Source organism: Phasianus colchicus, chromosome 5 (assembly GCF_987193195.1).
Source record: "Phasianus colchicus chromosome 5, bPhaCol1.hap1.1, whole genome shotgun sequence".
Lineage (NCBI taxonomy): Eukaryota > Metazoa > Chordata > Aves > Galliformes > Phasianidae > Phasianus > Phasianus colchicus.
In genome coordinates, this window is record NC_143440.1 from 24,665,048 (window position 1) to 24,691,937 (window position 26,890).

A 26,890-nucleotide genomic window follows, 5' to 3' on the forward strand; every position below is an offset into this window, starting at 1 on the left:
TGAACTGTTGATGCTGAAAGCCCATGCACTTGCCAGTTTCCTGTTCCTCCCTGGTGAGTTAAGATGAGAAGTGAAGGCTAGAAGGGACCTAGTTGTCTTGCTGTCTGATGGCTGTGGTGTTTGTTCCCATCACTTTAACTCTGCAGCCCACTGAATGACATGCAGAATCTTGTGGTGGCAGGATTTCTTATGTTCTGCAGCTATGTGCCAATCTGTTTGTTAAGCACTTAGGGGCATGTGTATGTTTCCCTAGCAGATGCTTGCTCTTGCTGCTGGATTAGTGGTTTCTTTTAACATCCTGTAAAGTGACGTGTCTTCTTCGCCAGCTTTGTTGCTGCAGGGAGACTGAACATTTGTTTATTTGAGCCTCCTCGGCTGTTGTGCCTTTTGTCTTATCTAGTAACTTCATGTCTTTGTTTCAGAGAGTTTTCAACGTTCTGTACCCAATGCCTGCTGACCAGAGAAGACATGTCAGCATAAACTCTGCTCGCTGGCTACCTGAACCAGGCCTAGGATTGGCATATGGCACCAACAAAGGGGATCTGGTGATTTGCAGACCAGAGTAAGTGTTTGCTTTACATGGAGTTATAACTGCTTTTGTTACTCTGTTCTTAGGCCACTGAGAATAAGATGTCTTTTCACTGCTTGGGTCATTGTACTTGAAGTGTCTTCCCCAAATAAGTAGTCATGATACTCCTTTTGGACTACAGCAGTGTCAACACTGTCTCATACTATCTTTGTTACTTTTGCTGACTTATGAGGAGCATCTTACTAGCTCATTTTATTTCCCATATCTGTCTTGTATTTCTAAACCTTTGTTTTATATTTGTCTAGTGCAGTGTCTTTCAGTCTCTTCGGATTTAAGACTTCCAGAACTTGCCAATGAGTGTAGCAAATACAAGGTGTTAGAGATACATTTGATATCCACTAGCCACAGGTTGAAAACTGCTGACCTAGACTTACCAAATATTTGTTAGTGTTCGAGTATGAGATTCTATAAACTGCAGAGGTTTTTGTCATGATTATGAGCAAGCCAGTGAATTGTTTTGATCCTCACTTGAAAGCCCAGTGTTGTGATGTGTAGACTTCATCTCTCTTTTATTTATACAGTGCCATAAGGGGTGTAACTTTGCCTTTGTAAACCTGCAATTAAGCACAATCTAATTTAAATGTTGTGTCGCACAGATGATGACTGAGAGTGAACAGAAACATAAATCACTTTCAGTGTTCTTGGTGGTTTATGTACAATACCTTGGGACCTTGTTCTCCATTATCTTGTGCAAGGGGTTCTTTTGGAACAGTGCTTCTCGTGTTCTACAAGAATACTTCAGGGATTTCTCTACTTCAGTTGTTTTCTGGTATTAAGCTATCTTGGTATTCTTTCGAGTTATGTTGAAGCTTTTTGTAACTTAGAGTCTGGCCTATAGAAACTTGCAGCACTGCTGGAGATCTTACCAAATGCATGTGGACTCCATCTGTTGTGCATGAGATCAAGCATGTGGTGCTTGTCAATAGTCATATGATCAGTGTGGAACCACTACATAAATCAGAATAAATATGTACAATTGTAATAGTGACTAATACAGTACAGTCTTCTGGTGAAATTTGCAGTTAGAATTCAGATTGGACCGATTTCAATAGCACAAAATGCCAGTGCTCTTCAAAAGTCTCTCTAGTTCTCTTGAATATAATCTTACATCAAGGCCTTATTTATACATGAACTTCTACAAGATATTATTATGGAGTAAGTTGCAATCACTCTCTTCCAGGAAAAATGACTTTCGTCAAGACTAGTTTCTGTACTTTCTAAGCAGAGGAATAATTTGGGAATAGTGGCTTTCTTCTTCTCAAACGCTAGTTACTGTAAGTTACATTCTGTATAGAGAAGTGGTAAGATCTAGTCAATTGATTATGACTCGTGAGATGAACTTGGACAAAAACCTGGGGAAAGGAAAGGAAAAGGGGTATCAAAGTGGTTTGATTGAATGTCCTCTGCAAAGTCAAGCTTGGCCTGCCTATCTCAGCTTGCCACATTCTGTGTTAAATATCCATTCTGGTGCTTGCAGTTGCCCCCAGCTGAGTGCCATGTCTTTTATTGGCATCTCCCTAATTAAAGACACAACAGGAACTCCTTTGTGTGTTACAGGTGCACTGCTAGTCTTTTTGAGGCATCTCTGCGAAACCTTTCTTAGCTCACCTAGTTGTTTTGGACATATTTCAGTCTCCTTATTTCCATCCTAGCAACAGTCATGCACAATTTCAACAAAAATGAGCTTTTTGAATATGACCATAAGACAGTGAATACAAAAGTGGAATACTTTTTAGTAGTTTGATCAGAATGCTTCAAGAGGTTCCCTGCTGGTTGGTTGGAATAACTGGTGCTTCTGATGATTACTGCAGACTTCACACAAACCTCTTTGGAGCAGGATTCCTGACATGTTCTGTTCTCAATTGCATCATTTTGTAGGCCAGTAACAGCCAGATTGACTAAAAATTCTGTGCATAAAGGTTTAGATATTCATTGATCTGAAGAGTTTGCATTGCGGCTCTAACATCAGGACAAGCAAGTAAGTAACTCTATCAGAGCAGAAGTAGTTTGCATCTGCGATGTCTGTTCCAGGTCTACCTGGAAAGTCATCAGAGAAAGAGGAGAAATTCTAATGTGTAAGTGGCACATCAGTATTCTTGGCTTAACAGACTTAATATCTGATGACTTTGATTTGAGAAATGAGGGAGAAAGATGAAAAGTATTTGTGTGGTTTCCATAGACAGTAATGTAGAAGGGAAGAAATATTAAATTAGGAACTAAGCGATTGACAGAGTATGATATGGGGATAGTCTAATAAACAGCAGGGTTCCAAAAAACATTGCTCTGCTGAAAACATCCCCACTGTTTTAACTTGGCAAAGAAAACAGTGGTCAGTAGCAAGCAACTGAGATGGTTATAATTCCCTGGGTCTTTATTCCCATGTACAGTGAAAGCATTAGAAACCAAATACTACAGGGCTAACATAAACAGGTTGAAATAGCAGCTGTGCCTCATATACAGGGCTTGAAATGAAGAGTTTAGGGAAAAGAGTAGGCTAGAAGTACAAATTAACACACAAATAATAAAGCATAACTTGGAGCCTCATGGGCTGATGAGAGGTTATGCAAGTAGTTCTTCCAGAAATCTAAAGAAATTGGAATTAAAATCAGAAGTTTAGGACTGTATTGCTGGGTTAGTATAGCACTGATGACAGTTTTTCTTCCAGATGGAAATGGGGAAGGTCAGGATATGCTGGCAATCCATAATGTGAACTCAGTACACAGACTTATGGGGTATGTTTTAAAGGAAGGGGAAATTAAAACTATGAGGAGTAGGTTCAAGTGCAATATGACTTGACTGTGGTAAGTTACAACAGGTGGATACCTATCACTGAATTTTATTTACAATAAAAGGATTTGCTTCAGGTCTTAACACATTTTAGTAAGGCAATTAGCATGTTGGGACTACAATAAATTTAGTTAAATTGTTAAGAATTAGAACAAGACCTGGTAAGGAGCAACTAATGGTCTGCTGAAGGAAGGAATACAGCAGGATTGAAAGCTGAACACTATCACAAAGGAAGTTACTGATGGATCTTCTTCAGAACCTATTCTGTGGCTGGTTGTTATTGCTGTTTACACTAATACCTTGTAAGGGTGTGCTGAATAAATTTGCAGAGAATGTGACATTATCCTTGTCATTGCAGAGAAGGATCAGAGTATCACATAAGAATTGGATTGCATTGAAAATTACTGGAGCTATAGAAATGAGATGGAATTTAATAGTACAAAGTGCACTTAGTGACTAATAACACTGAGCTCAGTAGTTAAAATGATAGAGGGGGGGAAAGGCCTGAAGTTTTTGTTGATTGTAGTTGGTTGAGCCATCAGTACATGTGGCTGTAAAAGCAACAAATTTATTTCTAGAGTGAGACACAAGATACTTAACAGTAGAGATAGCAGAATGTTAGTATTGCTGTAGAAGAAACTAGATACATAAGCAGAAACAGTTTCAAATTCAGCTATTCACATCTAGTATTGTAGTTGAGAATACTAGCTGAGAATAGCAGCTAGTAATGTCAGTGGAACGAATATCAAAGAAGACCTGCAGCTGGGGGTCTTCAGCCTACAATTGAAGGCTGAGGAGGAGGGCTTATATAGCCTTTCCTAAATGCCCAGGAAAAAAGGACTGTTTACACTCACATACTTTTTACTAGTCATTCACTATGGCTAGGTTATGGCTGCAAACTAGAGACAGGCTTCTAATCAAATGATTCCTGCAATAGCTTGTAAGTTGTTTGGGTGGGTGCAAAAGGCTCAGATATTTGAAGATGGCAACTATGAGGTGCGTTAGCATTTACCACTCACTGTAGCCTTGAGATCTAGCACAAGGGGTTTGGCAGAGCCGTGTGGATTTCTTCCACCTTCATATTCTACTGTGCACTGCCTTTTCTGTGTAGTTTCTAGTGCCTTTTAGCCTCCTACAGGCTGTTTCTCATGCATTGTATGCTGCCTGACTTCGAATGTAACTATGGCTTGTGCTAATGCTCACTAGGGTCTTGTATGTCTTTCTTGGCTCTCCGCAGCACAAGGCTTGGTTCTGTTCCTGAATCCTTGATATTTTTCAGTATGGAATGAAAGCCACGGTGTCCCATGCAGTGGAAACATCTCTACTAAATTAAAAAGGAATTTTTATTTTTAGTGCTTATAACCTTTCCTATCCTGTCACGTTCTATCAGGAGCTTTCCCATTCAGAAACACCCCCAGAGCGGATTCTCTTGTAGAACATGAACAGATCAGACTGAAATTGAGAACAAGCAGATTGCATGCTGCTGTCTGGCCATTGCTGGCTTCTCCTGTAAAGGATTATCAAGGGAGAAAAGCAGAGTCCACAAATCAGTTCTTTGTCATTTCATCTTGAGTTCCTCCAGTGGCCAGGCATACATTCCAGAAGGTCTCAGTGCTCAGATGCTTTTGAAAATACTAACTTACAATCCCCAGTGTTATGAGAATGATGTTTCAAAAACTGAACATTGAAGATACCTTGCCTAGGGCTGGCTCTGTAGTGCAGGCATCTGCATGCAAGAGAGGCACATTTCTTCATCAGACAGTGCCTCTGATAATGGAATTAAAATGCCTCCTGAAGTTGCATCTGATTCAAAGACTACATCCCATGGAATTCTCTCATTGGAAAGTAGGTGTGGAGAGTCTCAAATTAGTTCAGTGCTATGCAGTGTGCATATTTTAATTCTTTTAAGTGAGCTCTGCCTCTAACTTGAAATAATTCTGTGAAAATTCTTTTCACAAGGAATGTCAGTGCTGAGTAGGATTCTTGCAGTTGTCTGCAAATGTCAGTCCAGTCTTTTCTTCCTTTGAGTACTGCATATGCTCTTATCTAGGGATGGGGACAATGTGTCTGCAGTTATCAGTGCTGGTAAGAAGATGGTAATCAATACTGCTGCTTGCTATGTCCTGTCTGCTGGTTGATTCCATTCATAAAGCTCTTCAGCCTTCTGCAATGATACCTTCCAGCAGCACAAGCCCTGGTGCATTTTTTTTTTTGCCTTTTAAGAATAACTTATGGAGGATGGAATTAACAGTAAGTCAGGAGGAGCTGTCTTCCTTTATGTGTAACCAAGGGATGTTCACAAACCTGCCAGGGAGTATTTCCATATCTGTTAATTGGAACAACTAGTGGAGGTATTGGTTAGGTCAAAGTCCTCTCTGCAAATTACTTCTTGAGAGGCAACGTCTGGGCAGTGTCTTCTGGTTGGGCCAAGAAAGCAAATCCACATTCTGAACTTCTACTGCCTGTTAACCACAAGGTGCAGTGTATTTTCCAAGTGAAGGTAGAAGATGTGGTTTGATTGATAAAAAGATGAAAAAAAAGGGACAAGGTTGCTACCTTTGGATTTTGTTGTTCATACATTTGAATAAAAACTAAACTGAATTATTTCCAAACTGTGGAAAGCCTGAGTATCCTGAGTGCCAAGAGGCTTGGACATTGCAGATGCATGAAAAGTAGAGTGGTAATATGGAGGCTTGAAACAGCATCTCCTTTCTGATCTTGTTTTTATTCCAGTTCTGTTTCCATTTATGTATGTGAATTTGATATCCACAATGAATGATGGCATTAGGTAGAAGATATCCTCATACAATTCCATTTAATACGTCTATGAATCCTAGAGATAAAATCTGACAGCTGCTTTAAGTCTTCAGTTATTAACAAGTTCATTTCCCTCACCCCGTTCAAGAGATGCGGCAGCACTGACTTGTTAGTGACGTTAGTTTTCCTCCATGGGATAGGGAAATTGTTCAGAGCTCAGTGGTAAAGAAACTGAACCTGTTGCTTACTGGTTTGTTTATAATGCCACTGTGCTTCTGCAGGACCTTACTAGTTCTCAGACTGAGTGGCAATCTTTCTATCGCAGAACGCAGCCATGTACTTCCAGAACAGTTACCAAATGCTTTACTTCATTCTATTCAGATCACATCTGCCACCTTCTCTTCCTTTTCTTTTTTTCTAGTTCTATCTACAAAAGCAATTAAATTTCATGCAGTCAATTATTTGACTTACTAAATCCCCCTGCCTACTGCATGTGGCTCATTCTTTCATTGTTTTCAGATTTATTCTCTTTTCTCTGTTACATTACTCTCCTTAATGATAAAAGTTGCATTTAGGAGAGAGTAATTGTCACATTAAATATGATTTTCTTTCTGAAGAATGATGCTAAGTTGGCTTTTTTGGCCTTTTGTCACTTTCCCATTTTATTCTAACTTTTTCAACATTAGGTGTGACTGTCTCAAAAAGTTAACTTTTTTTTTTCTTTTTTTTTTTTCCTTTTTAAAATTAATGAGTACAACTAGCTGCTGTGCCCAGCTTCATCTTTTAGCAAAGACTTTTCCTACTCCTAATTGCATAAATACCATTGGATTTTTTTTAAGTAGAGACTTCAGAGAGAAAATTCAGTATCTCAGCCGCTTCAAGTCATCATTGATTTTATCCTTAGCCTCACTGATAAATAGACCTTTCTTTATTCAAATACCATTTTCCTCATGCTTATTTTTAGAATGTCTTTTCCCTCTTTGGCAGCACCAGTCCATCCTGCTTTCTTAGAACCTTTTTTCTTTGCAGGTCCATATTAGACTTTCTTTCTTGTTTGGTTGTTTGTTCCTTTGCTTTCCAGTAAGATCATCTTTGATCTTCCAGGCTTTGATCCAGTTTATTTGTGGAGTTACTGGTTGTCCCTTACACATGCATTTTTCAGCAAGGTTGATTTGAGCTAGCAAGTGAAACAGCCAACTTTTTCTTCATTTTCTTTCCCAATTTTAAACTCACAAGCTGCATCCTGCTGTAAATGATTTCAACTCTGTGTCTTCAAAAATGTAATTGCAGTAATAATTGTGGAGGTTTGGATTTTGGAGCAGGTTCCCCTGCATGCCGAACTGAACACTTTCAGTTGTCTGATTTCAAAACTGCGGAAGATAAAAGCATAGAAGTTGGCCTGCTGTTGGATCTTATTGAGACTAGACCAAGCCAGGGTCTTGGTTCTGGAGTTTGGCAGCTTTGTATGTGTTCAGAGCAATATTCTATTTGAGGAAGGAAGAAAAAAAAAAAATGAAAAAAGCATTTGCTATGCTTGCTGATTTTAAGCACTTATTTTGACATTGATTTCTCCCATTCTAAACACATTCTAAACGTTTTCCTGGTTTAGTATGTTGGCATAAGGTCTACAGAACAATCTGACTTCAAAGTTGCTGTCTTTGAATCAAAGTGATTGTTAGTTTCTGCTAAAACTCCAGTGAAAGTTCAAAGACTGACGTGTGAGTTTGGCTCGTCAGACTTGTAGCAGTTTAAGATGTTTAAGGCCTTAGAAGGCTTAAGCAATTTGTACTCCCCTGAAGTCTCCTAACATTGTAAGTTGTCTAAGCCACTGGAAGAGCTCATAGATCATAAACAGCTTAAGATACTCTGAGGGTTCAAAGCTTATTCAGAGCATACTCTGCCTATAATCACTTAAAGCAATTAACAAGGCTTTGGATTTTCAAGGAATTTAAGCAAGTTATCCATCTTTAGAGCCTGGTTTAAGGTGATACTAAGCTGGATAGTTCTTGTTTAGGGAACCTAACAAATTCCAGAATGTAGAGGAACCTTTCAGAGGGTCTCCACATGCCACATACGTGATACTGTGGAATACAGGCAAGCTTTTGAGTGAGAAGAAAGTCAGCAAACATTCAGGAAATTCTTCTGCCCTGTTTATTGCAGGCTATTTGGCCTGCAGGGTATCTTCTTATGCACATAAACATCCATTTGTTAGTAGTGTTAAAACTACTGTATTGTGCACTATATGACATGCAAAGATCTTACCAGCTTTGCAGGAGAAAATCTTAACTCAGAGTCTTCCTTTCTTTGTGTTTTGTCCATCTGCCTAACAGTGTTGTAATAATATAAATATTTTTCATTGTTGCCCCAGTATGCCACTCCAAATTGGGATATGTCTCTCCTAATGTCAGAAGAGTTGATATCTCATTACAACATGGGTAGCACAGGAGTGAAATACAGAGGATTCCCAGTTTTCTTTCAGGAATGAGTTGTAACTTCTGTTTCCTGCTGAGAGCAGCATGAAAAAGCTCTCAACAAAGCTGCTTTAAAAAGCAATTGTGGCACTTTGATAGAGGAATTTGCATGGCCATGAAAGTCTTCAAGAGACTTTTCTTGTCCTTATTTTCAGCACAGATTTTGCTGTGTAACTTCATGTCCCTTTAACCATGACGTTGTTCTTAGGTCCCAAAATGATCAAACATTCATACTTTCATACAAAACTCTCTCCTTCTGCTCTGTTCAACAACAGATGCTTAATTTTTTTTATCACTCGTGTTGAAAATTTCTGAATCTAGGGCCTTCTTCCCAGGAATTCCTCTTGCACTTTCTGTTGATGCTTCTTCCATGGTAGTCCGGATCAGAAGAAACCACTCAGTTTGCACTCTTTCTACTTTGTTAATTTCTCTTTCTCTTTGAGGTCTCTAACAGTTAACTGAAGGATAATTTCTGAGCTTAAATGTCACATTTTCACCTGAGGAAGAAGACTGTTAGAGATGTGCCTTCTGTAAATCTTACCCACTGACTCCAGGAGCCTGGATTGTATCCAGTTTTATTTGCCCCCTGGTGGGCAGAACAAGTTCATGCATATTCACCCTGTGGAGACAGGAAGCTGTTATTAGGCACTGGTGCCTCCAAATTAATAAGGCTGATCTTATTTAAGTGGTGTGAGTTTGAAGGGTGCCTCTTAAAAATCCCAGTATTTAACATAGCTGACAGAATTTCACAAGTGAATAAACTGGGCCAGTCATCTTATACAGTATTCTAAGTTGAGTTGGCATCCTCCCTGAAGCAGGCACGTGGCTACCAGCTGCACCAAGCTGCTTGCTGTCCTGCTTTTGCAGCACCTTTGGCAATTTTACTAAGTATCAGGATGAGTTTTTAAGTAGTTGCTGCTTTCCATGTAGGCAGAGCTTGCAGAATTCTGGAAAACTAGCAGGACGTATGACTGTAGGGATCCACACAGTCAAAATACACCTTTTGCTACCTGTGAAGAGATGATCTTTTTTTTGCCCTCCTGGATGTGATCAATAGGATAATTTCATATGCTACTTAAATACCTGTGACTCTTAAACTTGTGTTCTGCGATTTACCTTGTTAGACATTCCTATATTCAGTCTCCTGCTCTTCCCTGGCTAATCATACATGGACTGTGCTCCAAGGCTGTGCTCTGAAGTACGAGGTGCCAGTGAAGCTGCCACCTTGATCAAAGGGAACTACTGCCCAGCAGTGCTGCTCCAGGAATCCTATGCTGATTCCATACAGTTTGCACTGCAGCCAGTTTTCTCTTGGATCTGCTTTTGCACGTGGTTCATCGCCTGTACAGAAGGCTAAATATTTATGAAGTAGGATGTTAGAAATGATTGTTTGCCTACCCAGGCAACGGCCGAGAGTGCCAAACTTTGGCTTGTACTGACAATAACGTTGCTTGGCTAATCATGAGAGCCAGGGATGGGGCTTGCTGTGCTGATCAGCACACGCTGGCGGAAGAGATAATGAGCTACTGACAAGGATGCATCTGGAATCTGTCCAGGCATTGCATTGCATGGAATACCACGCACTGATTCTTCTTTCCTGAGTGAGAACAATGGATTCCTGTTCCTGATATGGTATTACCTTGCTTTCTGTGACTCTCCCTATATTTGTTTGATGTGGTTTGAATGCAGTAAGAGTTAACAAGTTTAAGCAAAGGGAGGAACGTGCATCATGGGGAATTAAAATCCTTTGTAAACTAAGCTGGCTCTTAATGATCTTGAATGGGCAGTATATTTGAGAAAATAGCCTTGAAGAGTAACTTAGAGGAAATGAGCATTGGCAGCATGAAAATCTGATATTCACCTGGCTATGTGCTGCAGTGCTTTGCAGTGCAGTATGTCTGTTCCATGCTGGGCTTGCCAGGAGCTTACATGATAGAAATGGGTTTGTACTAATACTTTTATATGTAGGGAGGGATTGCAGGCAGCAGTGTCTTAATCAGAAATTGTAGCAGACAAATTTGTTACTGTTGAGTATTTCTGTGTGTCAGGATCTGAAGGAGAGAAATGAACTTGGCCATTGTTGGTACATTCTTCAATACTGGGGATGACTCAAGTGAAAAAACAGTAAGCAAGTATTATTTCTGCCTTTCTGGACATCCATAACCTACTTGCAAATGATTTCTTTGTTTTGCCATCTTGGTGCTGAGCTTTATTGTGGTAGAATTGAAGAACCTTTGTCCTAATTCTCCTTCTCTTCAACCCCTGATTTTGGATATACCAGGTGGGTCATTACCCAAATGTCTGTCAGTCTGTGCTGACCGCTGCTCCATCAGTTTACTCCTCAAATACTATTTAAAACAGTGCAATAAGTAGTGTTTCATCTTTTCTTTCTCATTATGTGTGAATACTTTCATCATTAACTCCTAGAGTTTGATTCTGTATTCTTCAGGGGATTGTACATGAGCTGTGTAGCCCAGTGCAGGAGGAGGGGCTGTGTTATTGAAGTTGTCACTACTTGGTACTTAGCAGGCTCCACTCAGAGTCCTTATTCAGCTCTCAGCAAAGCATGCAAGTCTGTGCCCTTCATCTTCTTCAAGCTCGTTAATAACATGAGCTGGACAGAGGCTTGCTCTGCTGGGAAAGCCTGTCAGAGAGCAGCTCTGTGTCTGACAAAGCTAATGGAAATTTCCAGTGAGGGCTTAGAGACAGCCATAAAAAGAAAAAAAATAAGAACTTGACTAAATGGTCTTCACTGTCCATGACTGACACAGTGTGGAGAATTGCAATTTTTCACCCGGAAGCCTTCGGCAACGAATGTCCTCCTTACTGCATCCACATCCAAGTGGCAACATGCTCCATGCTACACAGAGCTTCTACCTTATGCCCTGGAAAATGTAAAGGGCTTCCAGCATTTCCATGCCTGGAGTTTGATGGAGCAAACGCTAAATGCTTCCTGAAAAATATTCATTTCTCCAGTGTAAGCTCCTCTTCTGTGAAATGAATAGTCAAGCCTTGATTTGCAAATCTCCTGGGAAACGTGCTGCAAAAGGCTTGCTAATTTACAAAAATCAAGCAATATTTTGCAAAGGGCGTAAAAAACCCTTTAGTTTTTCTGCCAAGGGAGATTGCACTGTTTTAAATAGGTGTGCTTAAACCAGTGCAAATCTTTAAGCTTAATTGAAAATCTGTTTTAACCAAAGTAATTGTCTTACGTGCTTAAGTTGGTTTAAGGCACAAATATCTGATCAATTTTCTAATGTAGACAAGGTCGAAAAACTGTCACTTAACCCATAAAATAGTGGCATTTCCTTGATGAAATATTTGCAAATCGTGAGGTGGTGATCTTTGTATAAATGATACTGCCCAACTGATTCCCTTTAGTAGGTTCAGGCATTTGCTTTCTCCACTGTGCCTTGATGCAATCTGAAGAATCCTTTATGTAGTCTCCAACAATCGTCCTAAGGCTGTAAGGTGGATACCTGCCTTATAGCTGTGAATTCCACAGCAGAGAGGTGTACGTGCTTGCAAAAGAAAGCAAAGATCATGCTTTACCCCTGGAAGTTTCTTATAAGAGGTGGAGTTGGGAAAGAGTGAGTTGTTTGGTTGGCCCTGGTGGAAGAAAAATGCTGAAGGGTAGCAGTGAGAATGCTTACTGCTGCAGGAGAAGTGCCCACTGCCTGTTCTGAGCCAGTTTTCTGGCCTTACTGGTAGACATGCTTAGTCGTGGCTAAAGAGCCAGGTTGAAATTGTGGTGAGGCTACTGAACTCCCATCATGACCAAATCTTGTGACCTTGGCTTAAATGTCAGAGTCAGCAAAGGCAGTAGCAGGACCAGCTGCCACAGGCCTTCCTCCTGCAAAAGGAAAACAAAATCCTCGGTTCTCGGGCAGTAAATGAGCAGCTAATAGGTTCTTGGCAGTGAAACATGGTTGATAAATGGCAGCATTTAAAAGCAGTGTGCAAAGTCATGTATTCAGCGGAATGGCTATTGATTTCACTGTCCAGAGAAAGGTGTGAATTGACAGCATGGAGTTGAACTGGGATTTCCTATCCAAGATCCTGACTGTACAGCACTGAGCTTCTGCAGAATGGGTGGGAGAACGGACAGGAGCATTTACTCCTGCATTGTGTGTCAGCATGATGCTGGTATCATGATGCTTCCGTAGAATTAAGTTGAATCACTCAAATGTGTATGTGTGTTGAGCTTTCTGTGTAGTACAGGCACTTGGGTGTTTGGGGGAAGGAGAGAAATGCAGGATTGCCAGCTCATGGTTTGCCCTGGGAAAGATTTTGCAATCTTCTGGTTTTTGGAAGTGGAAACTGACAAAAACAAGTAGTTTGCACAGAACGTAGGTGAGGAATACCAGTCATATAGGTGACTGTGGCGACCATGCCTGTACTTCGGAAAGCGTGAAAGTGTGAAGAGAGAGTTAGAAGAGCATGGGTCAGTTTGGCTCTATTGTATAACAGCTGCAAATACCAAGGAGGTTATTTTTTTCTGGAAAATTTCACTACCAAGTTAGAAAGTCTCCCTTACCAATGGAATGTGTTGCTTTGTGTGACAGTTAGGTTTCAGTGTACAAAGGTTGAAACAACAAGAGAGGGACTGGCAGGTGTGCAGTGGTAGGTTGTCATGTCAGTAAACTCTGAAGTCTATGTAAATCAGCATCTCCGTATCAGCTGCTTTCATGGGATATAATACAATGGAGGGCTTGCTCGGCAAAAAACCTGTAATGATCACTTCTGTAGATTCTGTGCATGGTTCTGTTGACCTCATTTTCTCCAGCTTTTGCCCTCGGCCCCAGCCTGAGATGCTGTTGCCCAGCAGCCATGCCCCAGGCCTCCAGTAGGCACAGCTTAGCCATTGCAGCACACTTGACCTGCAGCATCCTTCCCTTTTCTGAATCGGAGTCTTACAGCAGTTCTGCTGAGCCATCTCATTATGGAGGATGTGTGTTTTCATATATACATGTAAGCACTGTATTTATGTTTATGCCTCAGCCATACTCAGCTACCAACAACATGTCCTGTGTCCTTCTTGCAGACTGGGTGAATGCTCTCAGATTACCTGAGGAGTGACCTGTGTCCCCCTCTTCAGATGCAGTTACTTTCTGTCTTTGCAGGACTTCCTTCTCTTCTTTTTCTCCAGAGCAAGGTCCTTTTGCCACACCATCGATCCTGTGAATGGAGAAGGCTTACAGAGTGTGACAGATGATCCTTAGGCTTATATTAGTGTCCCTTCTGTTATCCCAGGCTTCAAATAACTACAGTCTTATCCATGCTCTAGCACTGTATGTAGGCAGGGCTTCTAGACTGACTAGGTCAAATCCCATAGTCACCTGCTTTGATCCTGTAGGAGAATGCTCTGAAGTGGATACTGTAATGTAAAGATGGATGCTTAAGAGCATCCATTCTGTATGTGGATGCTCTTAAGTGACTACAAGGGCTCTTATTTCTGTGTGGTATGGAGTAAGTTGGAATTCACTGTTATCCTCTTTCTGTTGAATTGCTGCTGGCTCTCAGAAATTGTAGGAGGTATACTTAGATCATCATGGCTACAACAGCTTAGCGTCTTCAGCAGTGCAGTGGTGAATAACAATACATTGTTGACCTTGCTTGTTCCTGTGAGGTGATTAATTGGTCCTGGATTTACATATCTTCTTAGACAGTGCACTGTGAAAACTTTGTTGGAGCATCGCTGTTTTTCTAAACTTAGTAACATTCATTGTAAAATTTGAGTTTTGGACTTTTCCGGCACAGATACAGTTGATCTAGCACAAACACTTTTGTGGAAAGTTACCAAAATTACCTCTGAGTCTGTCCTTGCTCTGCAGTGACCGTCAGTGGGAAAGCTGCATAGGGATTTATTTATAGGTAAAAAGAATGAAAACCAACAAAGAAACTAATTGTCAAATATAGAGCAGTGTTTTACTTAGCATTACCTAGAGCAGGAAACACTGGCAGACACCGCAAAGAGAGCTGGTCTTCCCATTCCAATTCTTTGTTTAGTCACTTGGAGGTACGGTAACCTGATTTTATACACAGTTGTATGTCTTCATTTCCTGAAAATTTCTGTGCTCATATTGCTGTGCTTCAGTGCTAATACTGAATTGAAACGAATGGGATATTCCAGAACTATCTGGGTAATACAATACTCAGTATTTGCAAGTGATGATGAACCCCTGTAATGAAAACATGAACTGAACTAGACCTGCATTCTGTGTGGGACAGGGATCAGCACTGTCTTCCATGCTGTGGTGATGTAATGCATGCTTGTTGAAACAGTGTTCTGCCATACTAATAATTTTTTCTTTGATGTTTCAAGGGCCTTAAACTCTGGAGTTGAATACCACTGGGACCAGCAGAATGAGAATGTCTTCACTGTGCATTCCAGCAGCAGGAGCACTGAGAGGCCTGGGTGAGTCTCCTGGGCGTGGGTGACAGCAAGCTGACCCTTTTTACTGGTTTCATTACATCTGACAGCATCACTTTTTCCCATTTGTTCCCTTTGCACCAGCTTTAAAGACACAATTTTTGTTCCTTTTGCACTACTGTGTTAGGCCACTTGAGATGCTTCCAGAAAGTGAGACGCCCAAAAGTGCTGCCAGAGATAGTGAAGTACGTGTGTCATCCATCGCCTAGATAATATCCTTGAGCAGGCTGTAGGAGGAACATGTGGAGCTTCAAGCATCAAAGATGCTATGCTAAGTTAATGGTGCCTTTGGAGAATAACTGAACAACATAGTGCTCATAGAGCTGAGTGCAAACCCATTGGGTGGTCTCTGTGAACGATTTTCATCCTTTTGGTTTCTAGTCATGGGACAGTTGTTTCTCAGGACTGAACTCTAAAAATAAAGCTAAATCCGTTTAGAACCCTGTTGGCTGCTTCATTCAGTCTACCTAATAATGCACACATGTGTTTAGTTATCCTAAACACAAAGATGATAGTGCAGTACCATGCTTTTTCCCTGGTGAAAAGTGCTTCTCCTTAAGCTCGTTTTTCTTGTCAAGAGTGTTGCAGTCTTGTTTCTGAACTATGAGCTTCAAGATTCCAATGAAGTTATGAGCTGGTGTCTGTGCTGTCCTATAGCCTTTGTCTGACTGAAGATGAACAATAAACAGTATAGATTCTTTGTTTGCCATGAGTGGATATTGCCACTACTTGCGGTTTTTTTTTGACAGTGTATATCAGTCTTGTGTGATGGGCTAAGGAGCAGCCTGACAGGTGGGAGCTTCATTCCCTCTTTAGGGGAGTCAAGCATCAGAGGCAGAAATATTGCTTGAGAATGAACAAGCTCCTGAGAGAGGGTCAGAAAAGCAAGACAGGTTTCAAAACCTTATGAAAGAATGTTGACCGTGAATGAGGCAGTCTTTCCTAGAAACTCTTTACTATTCCCAGCACTTACAGCCAGAGGTCAGTTTTGGAAAGAGCATCCAAGCATTACCAGTATTCAGCTTTTGTAGCTGAATACACTTCAACTGTTTGTCTCTGAGAAGCTAATGAGCCTTGAGGCGGTTCCTGTTATTTGCTTTGGAGAACAGAGAATTTCTCTTGTCTGACTGGAACAAGCAGAAATGCCTGCCAGAGAGCATTCATGTGTGATGCTGACAAACTAGGAGGTCCAGATGAGGGAAAGGATACAGGCTGTACCCTCAGGAGCAGAAACTGTCCTGCTGCAGAGAGAGGTGGTATGTGTGTTTATGGTCCTGCGCTGCATTTGTGTTGCCAACTGAACTCAGTGACCCTGAGAGCAAGTAGTTCTCCAGGCTGTGGTACTTCAGGGATACATATTTAAGCTTGTCAGACACACTGCTTCTGTGGAAGGGTGAGTAGACTGAAAGACTCTCTTAGCCTAAAACTGAAGAGACCAGCCAGCTGAGGTTGGAGAGATGTGTCTGTCTTTAAGTGCAGATGACCATTCACTCCAGCCCCAGCCTGTGCAGTGGCTGGAAGCTGCCTGGTTGGAGTGGAGACAGGAAGAGGCTCAGGTGAATGCTTCCATCTTGCTGGGATGTATTGCCTCCAATGCTTATGATCATATTTGTTTTTCTCTCTTTTCAGAACCAGCAGAGCCACGTGGAGGACAGATAGGGACATGGGCCTGATGAATGCCATAGGTCTACAACCCCGAAACCCCCCCACCTCTGTGACTTCCCAAGGTACCCAGACCTTGGCGCCTCAGCTGCAGAATGCCGAGACTCAGACAGAGAGGGAGGTGCAAGAGCAGGAATCCACCTCTGCAGGGACTGGGGAAGGTGAGGAGCTTATTTGTTTGACAGAATTTACCTCATGGGTGAGCAATTTCCATATAGATTCCATATCCCATGGTGCATTTTTACATTTCTGTATCTCTTCAGCAAAGATTTCTCCAGCCTAATTTACTTGTAGCCAGGCCAAAATGATCATGGCAATTTGTCTCTGCCCATATGAATAGAAGAGTCTTTTTCATATGCTTTTACAGGGCAAAATCAGCTTTACAAAGACACAATGATCTCAAGAAAAGCTAGATGTAATGACATCACTCTTCACAAATACTCTGTATTGCAACCGTCTGTAGGACTGCAAGCTGCTGAGTTTCATCCTTAGCAGTTGGTCCATCAACCTCTGCACCTGAAACCCATGCAAGCTTCACAAGCTTAGCCTCGGAATACAAAATAAAATACTGTAAATTAATTCTCACAGAGGCAGATATGAGTATTCTGCTTAGTCTGATTGATGGAGGCTGTGATGAATGTCCAGCTCAGCTACTGGAAAACATCTCTAATGTTTCCCAGTGTGGGAGAAATTATCAGCATATAAAGGGCTTTGAGCAGCTGATGTGCAGTTTCTTTATGATAACAAATCACTGATAATTTGAAAGCATAGTAATTTTGTCCAGGCTTCCTGTCTATGTACTGAGCCATAGCACTTGGGTCCAACTCTGAAAGCTTGATGTTGGACTGCGTGTATATGGGAAAGGCAGAGAAAATTAAAGGGGCAATTTTGAAAGTTCATGATAACCCATTTGGCTGTGGAAAGCAGCCCCATGACATCCATATCTGTATGCTTTGTGCTCTGACATGGTAGAATATGCCTTTTGGCATGCAGCTCTTCCACAGTTCCCACTCTGCAGCATCCAGCACGCGTGATAAGATTTTGTGTTTCTCTGATATTGGCTCTTCTGTTTAACGTCAAATTGCAAATTCCTGATCTGTGTTGTTTCCTATCTGCTAATCTCAGCAATTAACTTCTCTAGAACATTAATGCAGTTGAGGGCATGTGAATTTGACTGGAACACAGAACGTCTGGACAAATGTTGAGCTTATGGGAACTGTTCCTTCCACTGAATGTGATATGCAGACAAAGAACGGGGCACAGTGTGCAGCAGCTCTGGGAGCTTCTTGCATCAGTGCAGTGATGGCTGATGTTGCAGGTGTGGAGGCCTCTTTCTGCTCTGTTAAAACAGAGAGCTTAAATATTTCCTCCCACTGCTGCTGTTCTGCAATCATCTAAAGATTTCCCTTCTTCATTCTCTATAACCTTTCCATTTTCAGATCTGAGTATGGCTTGTAACTAGACAGTTAGTGAGGTGGGGAAGAGTTGTCCCTTACTAGTGTTGTGGGCAGAGTTTCTCTGTAATGGAGTGAAACATGGAGCATTCAGAAGAAGAAGAGTGTAAGAAAGCAAGCCAAGGGCAGAGACCTCTTGTTATCTGTCTCTTGCTTGAAAGAAGAGTGACAGTTTCCACATCTGGTGTGATCTCTGACTGAAACTGTGCGCTTTACACAAGTGGCTTCACCTACAAAATGGGCTGTCCACTCTCCTTTCTAGTATACAGATTCTCAGAACAAAGGAATTATTCCCTGTGCAGACGGGTGCACTGGTGACAATTCTGGTGTTCATGCTATGATCAGTTCTTCTGCAAGTTGCAAAATACATGTACAGCTTGAGCCCCACTGATGTTGCTCTGGCATTGTCTGTTATTCTAGCATCATAAACTCTTGTGATATTCACTCAGTGCATTCAAGCAGGTTAGACTGGGTGCTGTGCTGCTTTTCTGATGGTTAAATTTGCCCATTGTATCTACCGTAACTATTTGTCTGTTGAAAGGCAAACAAGGTTTCCTGTTATCAGGATCTAGATGTCAGGGACATTCAGTGAAGGGGGGTGCAGGGAGGGGAGGGGGGGAGAAGTGTTCTGCCATTAACTTGGTGTATAACCTAGGGCAAAATATTAATCGTCTACCAAATGGGAATAAATCTTCCCATACAGCACACGAGAGGCTGCGAAGATTAATTAGTGTTTTGTATGGGGCTTTGAAGATGTAAATCACTGTGTAAGGGCTTAGCAGTATTATCAACAGCAAAATGGATAAATCAGATGTGATTCTGAGTAATGTAAAGGAATGTTTTAGCTATCACCTTGTCACAAGAAAAGAAAAGGAAAAAAAAAAAAAAGAACACAAAACAAAAATCTCTGAACGTCTCCCCAAAAAATTTAAAAAGAAAAGTGCTATCTCCAGGAGTGAGGTTCTGTGCTGTGTGTGAGCTCTGCTGTTGTGGGGAATACTGGCTCAGGACATTTCTTGCAGATATGTGCTTACTGTACAAAAAAAAAAAAAAAAAAAAAAGTATGCAGAATTGCATCAGAAATCTAATTAAGCTCTGTGGTGGTATAAATAGTTTCCTTTTCTCATGCAAAGCTCTGCGGGGACTTTGCTGTTCTGATTATCTTTCTACCTCCTTTGGAGGAATGAGTATGTGATGACTTTATTAGAAGTGAATCCCTCTAATGTCTATATGGCTTTGTTTTTCAGCAGTTGATAGCTGCCTTGTGAGCTCTGCTCACCAGCCACACATGAACCAAGATAAGATACATTTAGGAGAAAAACTAGGAGAGGTACTGAGAAATGCCTGGAACAGTGTTCCGGCTGTCTCCTGCTTTCTTTTAAGCTGACAGACATATTGGAAATTGTAATAGAATTGTAACTTGGAGGCATTCTTAATTAAACACAGTCTTTTGGGGCATGATGTAAACATTTGCCCTTGCAAATGGGCATAATGAGGAAAGGCTCTGTATTCAACTGGCAAATAAAATTTCACTCAAAAATCAGCAAGATTCTTTATGAGTGTTAATGACCTCTGTTTAACCTTTAGAAAATGTAATTCCCAGTCCAGATTGTGTCAAGCTGTGGCTGACACTTGTTCAGGCTGCTGAATGTGTGGAGAGTGGTGTGAGCAGCGGTGGCTGCCAGCAGCTGGAGCTGTGGAAGAGGTGCTGCAGGAAACTTGTCTGGTTTGTGCCCATGCTGTCTCTGGCTCTTGATTGTATATTGATACATCTTCGAGTTAATCCAATTGTTTTTTTTTAAAGGAAAGTAGTATTTCTGAAAACTAATAGAAAGACCTGAGTGGCAATTGTCATCTCAATTCCTTTCATCTCTGTTGTCCCTGGGGCTTAAAATTCAGCTAGTTAAATGCTCACTGTACTAGTGGGCTCCAGTTATGAGCCGAATTTGCAGCTATCAGAATGCTTGTTGTCAGTGGATTGCTATCTTGCCTGTCTCTGAAGGAGGAATGTGTTGACTGCTTTCATGCAATACAAGGTTTTTATTTTTTTTAAATGTATTCGAATAGGTTAAACTCACTGGCCAGTATCCTGTTTAAATTGATAGTGAATGGATGTCACACACACAAAACTTTTCTGGTATAAACAGAGAATCCTGAAGTTGCCTAAGCTGCAATTATGAGCACAGTCAGTGTGCCTAGATGCAGTGTAATACGTTTAATCTGAGACATTAGGAACATGTGCTGAGGGACTGCATGGGCAGGAATACCCTGATAGCAGCTAAGCCTCACATGTGCTATGAAGAAACATACTGTTTAGCATTAGCTGAACGTGTTTCTGCCATGCTGTTGTCATATGTGATGTGACTTTTTGTGATCAGTGTGGGAACTGGAACACCAGGGCTCTATTTCCAGATCTGCCTCTCATTCTCCAGGCAGAAACGTGGGCAGGTCCCTTAACCTTTCATCTGCCTGCCCATCTGTGAAATGTAACGTGTGCTATAGGATTGCAGATCTGTACAGTGTATGTTGTGTGCCCCAAAGAACTGCAAAGTTCACTTTCTCTTTAAAGCCCTCTGAAAAATGCTCCGTGAAAAAAATAGTCTTCAGGTACTGTGCAAGCCTTTACAGTGCTAAGTACTTCAAGTACCTGACTCTCTTGGGATTAAATTATAGAGCAATTTTTAAACTAATTAGAAAAATAAGTTTCACTCTTCCAATCACCAAGGTAAGTTATTGTTAAGAAATTGGTTATGAGTCAAAGCAGCTGTGCCTTTTCTGTTTGAATTAGCCACCTCAGATAGGGAATGTGAGCATGCTTCTGAGCAGGTTGGAAAGGAAAGTAACTGGTAGTATTTCTTCTGGCACTAAGGGAGATGCCATTATGCATAGCTGGTTAGGCAGAGCTGTGACCCTCCCTTTCCTCTCCTTCTGCAATACATGAATTAATTTTAAAATGCTATCTTTGAGCATCTGAATTAGTGGGTCAGCTCACACCTCAGAGCTCTTGTTCCATCTACTCTGAAGACTTAGGTATCTCTGCAGTACTAACACTTAGCACTAATTGTATAGCTCTGTTTGCAGGCATAGCTAGCTACTGCTTGAGTTTAGAAAGAGAAAAGCAGAAATGTTCCTAATGCCCACCTACATTGACAGATTGCCAAGCATTTTGCCTTTGTAGTCTTCTGTACCGAATTCATCCTACTGGAGTAGCGTGGTGGAGGGCTTCAGCAGACAGATGCGTTAGCTCGGGAGTATCCTTATTTTGTTAACTGTTGGAGCCAGTCACCCAGAGTGACAGAAACCCTGCGGTCTTTGGGATAATTACTCTCAAGAGTGATTTTCAGTGTGTAACTTGTGGGATTGATGGGGGTTTGGAACTCTGGAAACATCACTTCAGTTAGGAGTAGAAAAGGTTTGTGGGAATAGCTTATTACTGGAAGGGAACAGAGTGTTGTTTCTCCGTACTGTCAGGCACAGAATCTATGTGTCTTTATCCAGAAGTGCATGGACCCTTTTGGGATTACTTCCTGCCTTTTGATGGATTCTGACCCAGGGACAGCTGAGGTAGAAAACAAATTGCTGGGTCTTACACCTACCTACTCCACACACTGTCTGTTTCTGGAACCAATTAGCTTAGTCTTCTGGATTTTGTCTTCAGTACTCTGTGAGTTTTTTCCTTTATCCTTAGGGTAAAGGATTTTATAGGACTTGGGAGATCAGAATGTAGTTTTGAGCATAAAATAAGAGGAATTGCCTTCTCTGAATGGAGAGAGAATAAGATATACAGTCATGTGGCCTACTGCTCCTGCAAGAGCTTTGGTTATGCTTAAAACCTGTGGAGTCTGAAAAAGGTGTCACCAGAACAGGATTTCTCTCAGTCCAGATTTTATTCAGCTGTTGGATAAGTAGTGGAGCTTGACCACAGGAAGCTGGAATTTCTGGTGACCTCAGGTTTGGGTTTACGGCATTTGTTGTTTTGGGTAAGTGCCTGAATATGTAGCCTGAATGTCCACTACATGGAAGTTAGCTTATTTCACTTGTATGGAGAACTAGTGTGGCCTGCCTTGGCAGCATGGTGAAGAACATGTGTGGGAGTCACCAGTCAGTAGAAATAGGCTGTTATGTGAATCTGTGCTGTAGCTCAACACAAGGCACACTGCTCAGGAAGCTTTGCTCTGATCCAGTCAGCTGAAATTGAAACCTGAGGAGAGTGGGAGGGGAGGACAACTCTCTAACTCCCAGAGTGGAGGTGCTTCTTGGCCACTTGAATGGCAAAGCTGACTTCTGGCCTTTGATAGTCTGTCTTTCTGACATTTCCAGCACAACCGTGTCTCAGTCCTTGTTACCTGAAGGCTTCTAACTTTCTGATTCCTGCTATGGCATCAGCCCTGGCCTATTCTCTGAGCAGGCATGTGCCTTCACTGGCAATTCAGCCATGTAGTAATTAAGGGTGTGGGAATAGCAGGAGATGCTGCGGTGTGCGCTGGTGCAAAGACTCCTCTTGTGAAGCATGTGTTTGTAATGTTAAGGAGTATCGGCTGGGGATCCTGGCTGATTCACAGTTCCAGCACTCCTGCATGGGCCAGTTTATAGCAAGCGATCTGTCAAGAGCACAGTACCTGCTGTTCCAGGGCTTGTGTAGGTAGGGTGGGCTGGCACTCCTCTCAACCAGGTTGCACATCTTGGCTTTCTCAAGCATCCTGTCTGGCCTGACCAGATGGTTGGTAATGAAGTGCTTATGACTATGCCCCCAGAAGGAAGCAGCAGTGAATTCAAAACCATGTTTCTCAAACCTTCCACTTACTCCTGCTCAAGATTGTTGTTCCAATGTTACCTGGCATTCATGTTTTTCACACTGAAGTTTCCAGTCCTTCCAATCCTTTCTTCTTCTGTTCTCAGTCTTGCTTATGCTGGTCAGTCTGGTTCCTAGCTCATGCATCACCCACATCCTGGACAGGATTTCTTTGCTGCAGTTATTGGCCGTGCTCTGTGCATTCGGTGTTCTTGCACAGTCCTCTGGGCTCTGCTCCAAATTCTCTTGTGATTACTGGTGTCTCCGTGGTCTCGCTAATGCTCTAATCAAGGAGCTATGTAATTGCTGTATGCATGGTTGATATAGCAGGCTTACTACATTCCTGGCAGAAAAGGACTTATTCTGCTTGTGAGAATTAAGCTTGCCCTTAATATCTGCTGTGTTTCTACAGCAGGGCAGTATGTCAGCAGGCTTGCTTGAAGAAATTAGGTATACTCTGTGGTGGAGGAAGTCAATGGTATTTGATGCAAATACCACTGAGACAGAGAAGAAAGGGAGTAAGCTGTCACCGACTGACTGCATAAATGTTAACAGCTTTAAGTATCTTGTTTTTTCCACAAAAAATAACATCTACAGCAGCATGGTGTTGTCTGTGCTTGAACATCCCAGCTCCCATACTGGAGACACAATCTCTATCCCACAGTCCCAGGTGCTTTGTCTTCCTAGTCAATGTGGCATTTTGTTTTTTGTTGTCTTTTAACTTCAGCCTACATCTTAGCCTTGTTGACATTTGTGCTGATTTCTTTGGTGCCAGGAAAGCTCGTGGTTTTCTCCTCCTCTAATCAGCACTGTGATAGCTTCGTGGAGCTGAGAGTGAGATTTATCTCTTTAATAAGAATCGTCAGGATCCCACTGTGGAATGATTCTGGTAGTTTATGATTACAGATTGTTTTCCCCAGACAGTCTGGTTAAGGTTTGTAGCAAAAGGAGAATGGTGAAAAACAGAACTGGGCTTGGATGTTCCTGCTGTGGGGTTTAATCTCCTACACGGGCTATTTTTCTGAGAGATTTTCTTCTTCAGAAGTGATCTTCAGCAGCCAAGGCGTCTGATAGTGGTTCCCTCAGAGCTCAGTGCAACCAAATTATGAAGGGAAGTCTGAGGGAGAGTAGACAAAGATCTTAAGAGATGTTCCTCGAAAGATTTCTGTTGAGGAGAGCAGGAACCTACACACTGGACTTCTTGACAGAGTGCACTGCATTTGTTTGGCATTTCAATGAAAGTTACAGAAATGAAATATTGGGATTCCTCTGGAGCAAAGCCTGTTTTCTGTCCCAAGCATGTGCCCCATTATTCAGCAACCCAGAGCATGTGTTTTCTTGGTGTTTTAGTCTGCCTGGTACACCAAAGTTGCTTTTGCTCTCTCTTTGCAGGTGAAGGTCCAGAATATGGGGCCAGTGGGGAGGATGCCCTGAGCAGGATACAAAGGCTGATGGCAGAAGGAGGCATGACTGCTGTGGTCCAGCGGGAGCAGAGCACCACCATGGCGTCCATGGGTGGCTTTGGCAACAACATCATCGTGAGTCACCGGATCCACCGCAGCTCTCAGACTGGTGCGGAGTCCACTGGAGCTGAGGGCACATCAGCACATCAGTCCACCTCACAGCAGCTGGCAGCTGAGCTAGAGGGACGGATCCTTTCAGAGTCTATGCAGCTGTCAGAGCATGGCCTGAGCCCGCGGACATCCTCTGGCGGGAGTGAAGGACGAGGCACTGGTGATCTGGATCTGCCGGAGCAGGTCCAGTCCTCCATGGACACTGAGGGACCAATTGAATACAGTGACCTAACTAATAATAACCATCTTCCTGACAGTACCAACTTCTATAGTAATGACAGCACCAGTGGGGAGTCGCGGAACAGGTAGAGATGAGTTGTGTGTTGGTGCTACCCTTGTACTGCTCAGCAGAGACCTGTACCTCACAGCTGGCCAGAAGCTGGAAGAGTAGGGACGTGTGGCTCCGACAGGATGTTAGTAGTTCAGAGGGTTTCTATGTCCTTGGTGAGTGGTAACAGATAAGAACTACAAGGAAGCCATGGGCAAGAAAGCATACTATCTTAACTTCCAACATTCCCGCTGCTGAATAATAACAGGAATATAAACAATACTGGCTGCACCCCAAGCAGATTTTAAAGTCATGTGGGATCTGCTGAGCTCAACCATGCAGTTTGGTCAGTGTCATTCTTTGTCATGCTTCTTCCCTTTCTTCTTTCCTGCCCTTTTATGCGTATGGGCTGATCAGTAGAGTGAAGGGAGATGAGCCTGCAGCATCCTTCTGGAGACTAGCAGCCCTCCTGTGCAAACCTGGGCGTGGTGCTCCAGTGCTGTTGCTGGAGCAGAGGAGTCTTCCGGGACACAGTCCTGTGCTGTGGTCTTTTCTGGGAAGAGCTGGAATTCATCAAAACCTGCATGGCTCAAGAACTGCTTACCAGTGGGGATCTTTCCTTCTTAGAATTAGGCTAGTACTTGTCAGGAACCTAAGCAGAGCTGCCATATAGATGAGTAGAGGGACAGGGGTTACTGCTCTCCAGTCAGGTTGCAGTTCACGCAAGGATACTCTAAGCTGTGCCAACATTAACATGAATGAGCCATCCCAGTGGTTTCATGGTGCCAGGACTGAGCTGCACCTCCTTGGCAGGGGGCAGGAAGTGTCTTTGAGCTCCAGGCCAGGGTGTGAGGTATGGGTCTGTGATGTAAGGTGTTGCATGTGAAATCTTGACCTTGTACATGTAGTTTCTAGTGGAGAAATCAAGGCTCTGATATTCTGTTTTTAGTCTCAAATGTGATTTTCCTTTTCGTTTGTAACTCTCCATCCCTAGCAGGTTTGTGGAGGAAGGACGGGGAGAGTGTGAATGCTAACGAGGGAAACACCAAAGATCAACGTCATTAAAATATGACAAACCCTTGCTTGACCTACTGTCTTCATTTGCGTGATGAATGTCTGTGGGATCAGCTATGGGAGATAGGTACGTCCAGCTCAGAAACTCAAGGTAGCTTGCAAATGTCAGACAAGGGTAATTCCCTTCCCGGAAGGATGGCAGGCTCAGCGTTGGAGTTGAAGGCCTTCAACTATGCAACAGAGAGGAGGAATAGAGACTCTCAATTGGAAGTTGCCTTTCAACCAGTCTGGGAATGAGCAGGCACTTGTGCATTTCCCATCATTCAAGTACTGCAACAGAGAGAAAGGGGAGCTCTGTCCTGCTCAAAATGGTATGTAACAGCACTGTCCACCTCAGGCAAGCAGAGAGAGATCTGTCTTGCTGACCTCTTAAAGCAGAAAAGAGATGCAATGTCTGGCTGTCCTGGATAAAGGAATGCACGCCCCAGCGTCTGTTACCGCTGTCTGCACAGAGGGATGCTTCCTCTGCCATCCGAGCACCTGCCAGCAGCTGCTGTGCTTCTGCTCTGCTCTTCTAGACTCTGCACTGCAAAGATGTTACAATAAATAAGGCTGTCATTAGGCAGCACTCAGGCTCCCAGTCAGAAGAGTCTGTTAGAGAACATTAAGCAAATCTTCTCTTAAATCACAGCCTGGAAATGAACCTTAAATCAAATCAGCTGCTGCCAGGCCTCATTGCAGAGTGTTAATGAGACTCTAAAACCTGCCCTGAGCCAACCACATCTCTGATCCGACAGGAGAGCAGCCTGAAAAACGGGATTCCCTTGTGTGATGAGGAAGGCTTCATGCATCCCTATAGCATCAGCGTAGGGTGGCCTGAGGATGTGCCGACCCTGGGAGCTGGAGGAGCTGTGTCTCAGCTGAGGACTCACACAGACAAGACGGCGCAGGTCTGGGCAGAGCTGTTTACTGCTCTGCTTGAAAACAAAAACAGAGCCTGGAAAAAAACTGCTTCTGCTTCAGCTCATCCTGGCATCTCCTGTTCCCTCTCCTTGCGTGGTTTCTGGAAGAGTCTTCAGGCCCATTCTC

The 26,890-nt window shown here is 42.5% G+C and overlaps 1 protein-coding gene across 5 annotated transcripts in view; it reads left to right on the plus strand.

Moving 5' to 3' along the window:
* The window catches only part of AMBRA1 (autophagy and beclin 1 regulator 1), a 124,760-nt gene extending 98,886 nt beyond the window's left edge, over positions 1 to 25,874 (plus strand). For all 5 annotated transcript variants that reach the window (XM_090140931.1, XM_031593457.2, XM_090140934.1 and 2 more), the window contains 4 exons: positions 423 to 562; positions 14,930 to 15,022; positions 16,667 to 16,860; positions 24,338 to 25,874. In XM_090140931.1, coding sequence (XP_089997057.1) covers positions 423 to 562; positions 14,930 to 15,022; positions 16,667 to 16,860; positions 24,338 to 24,828 — 918 coding nt within the window. In that variant the 3' untranslated portion in view covers positions 24,829 to 25,874. The remainder of the gene's footprint in view (positions 1 to 422; positions 563 to 14,929; positions 15,023 to 16,666; positions 16,861 to 24,337) is intronic.
* The last annotated feature ends 1,016 nt before the right edge of the window (positions 25,875 to 26,890 follow it).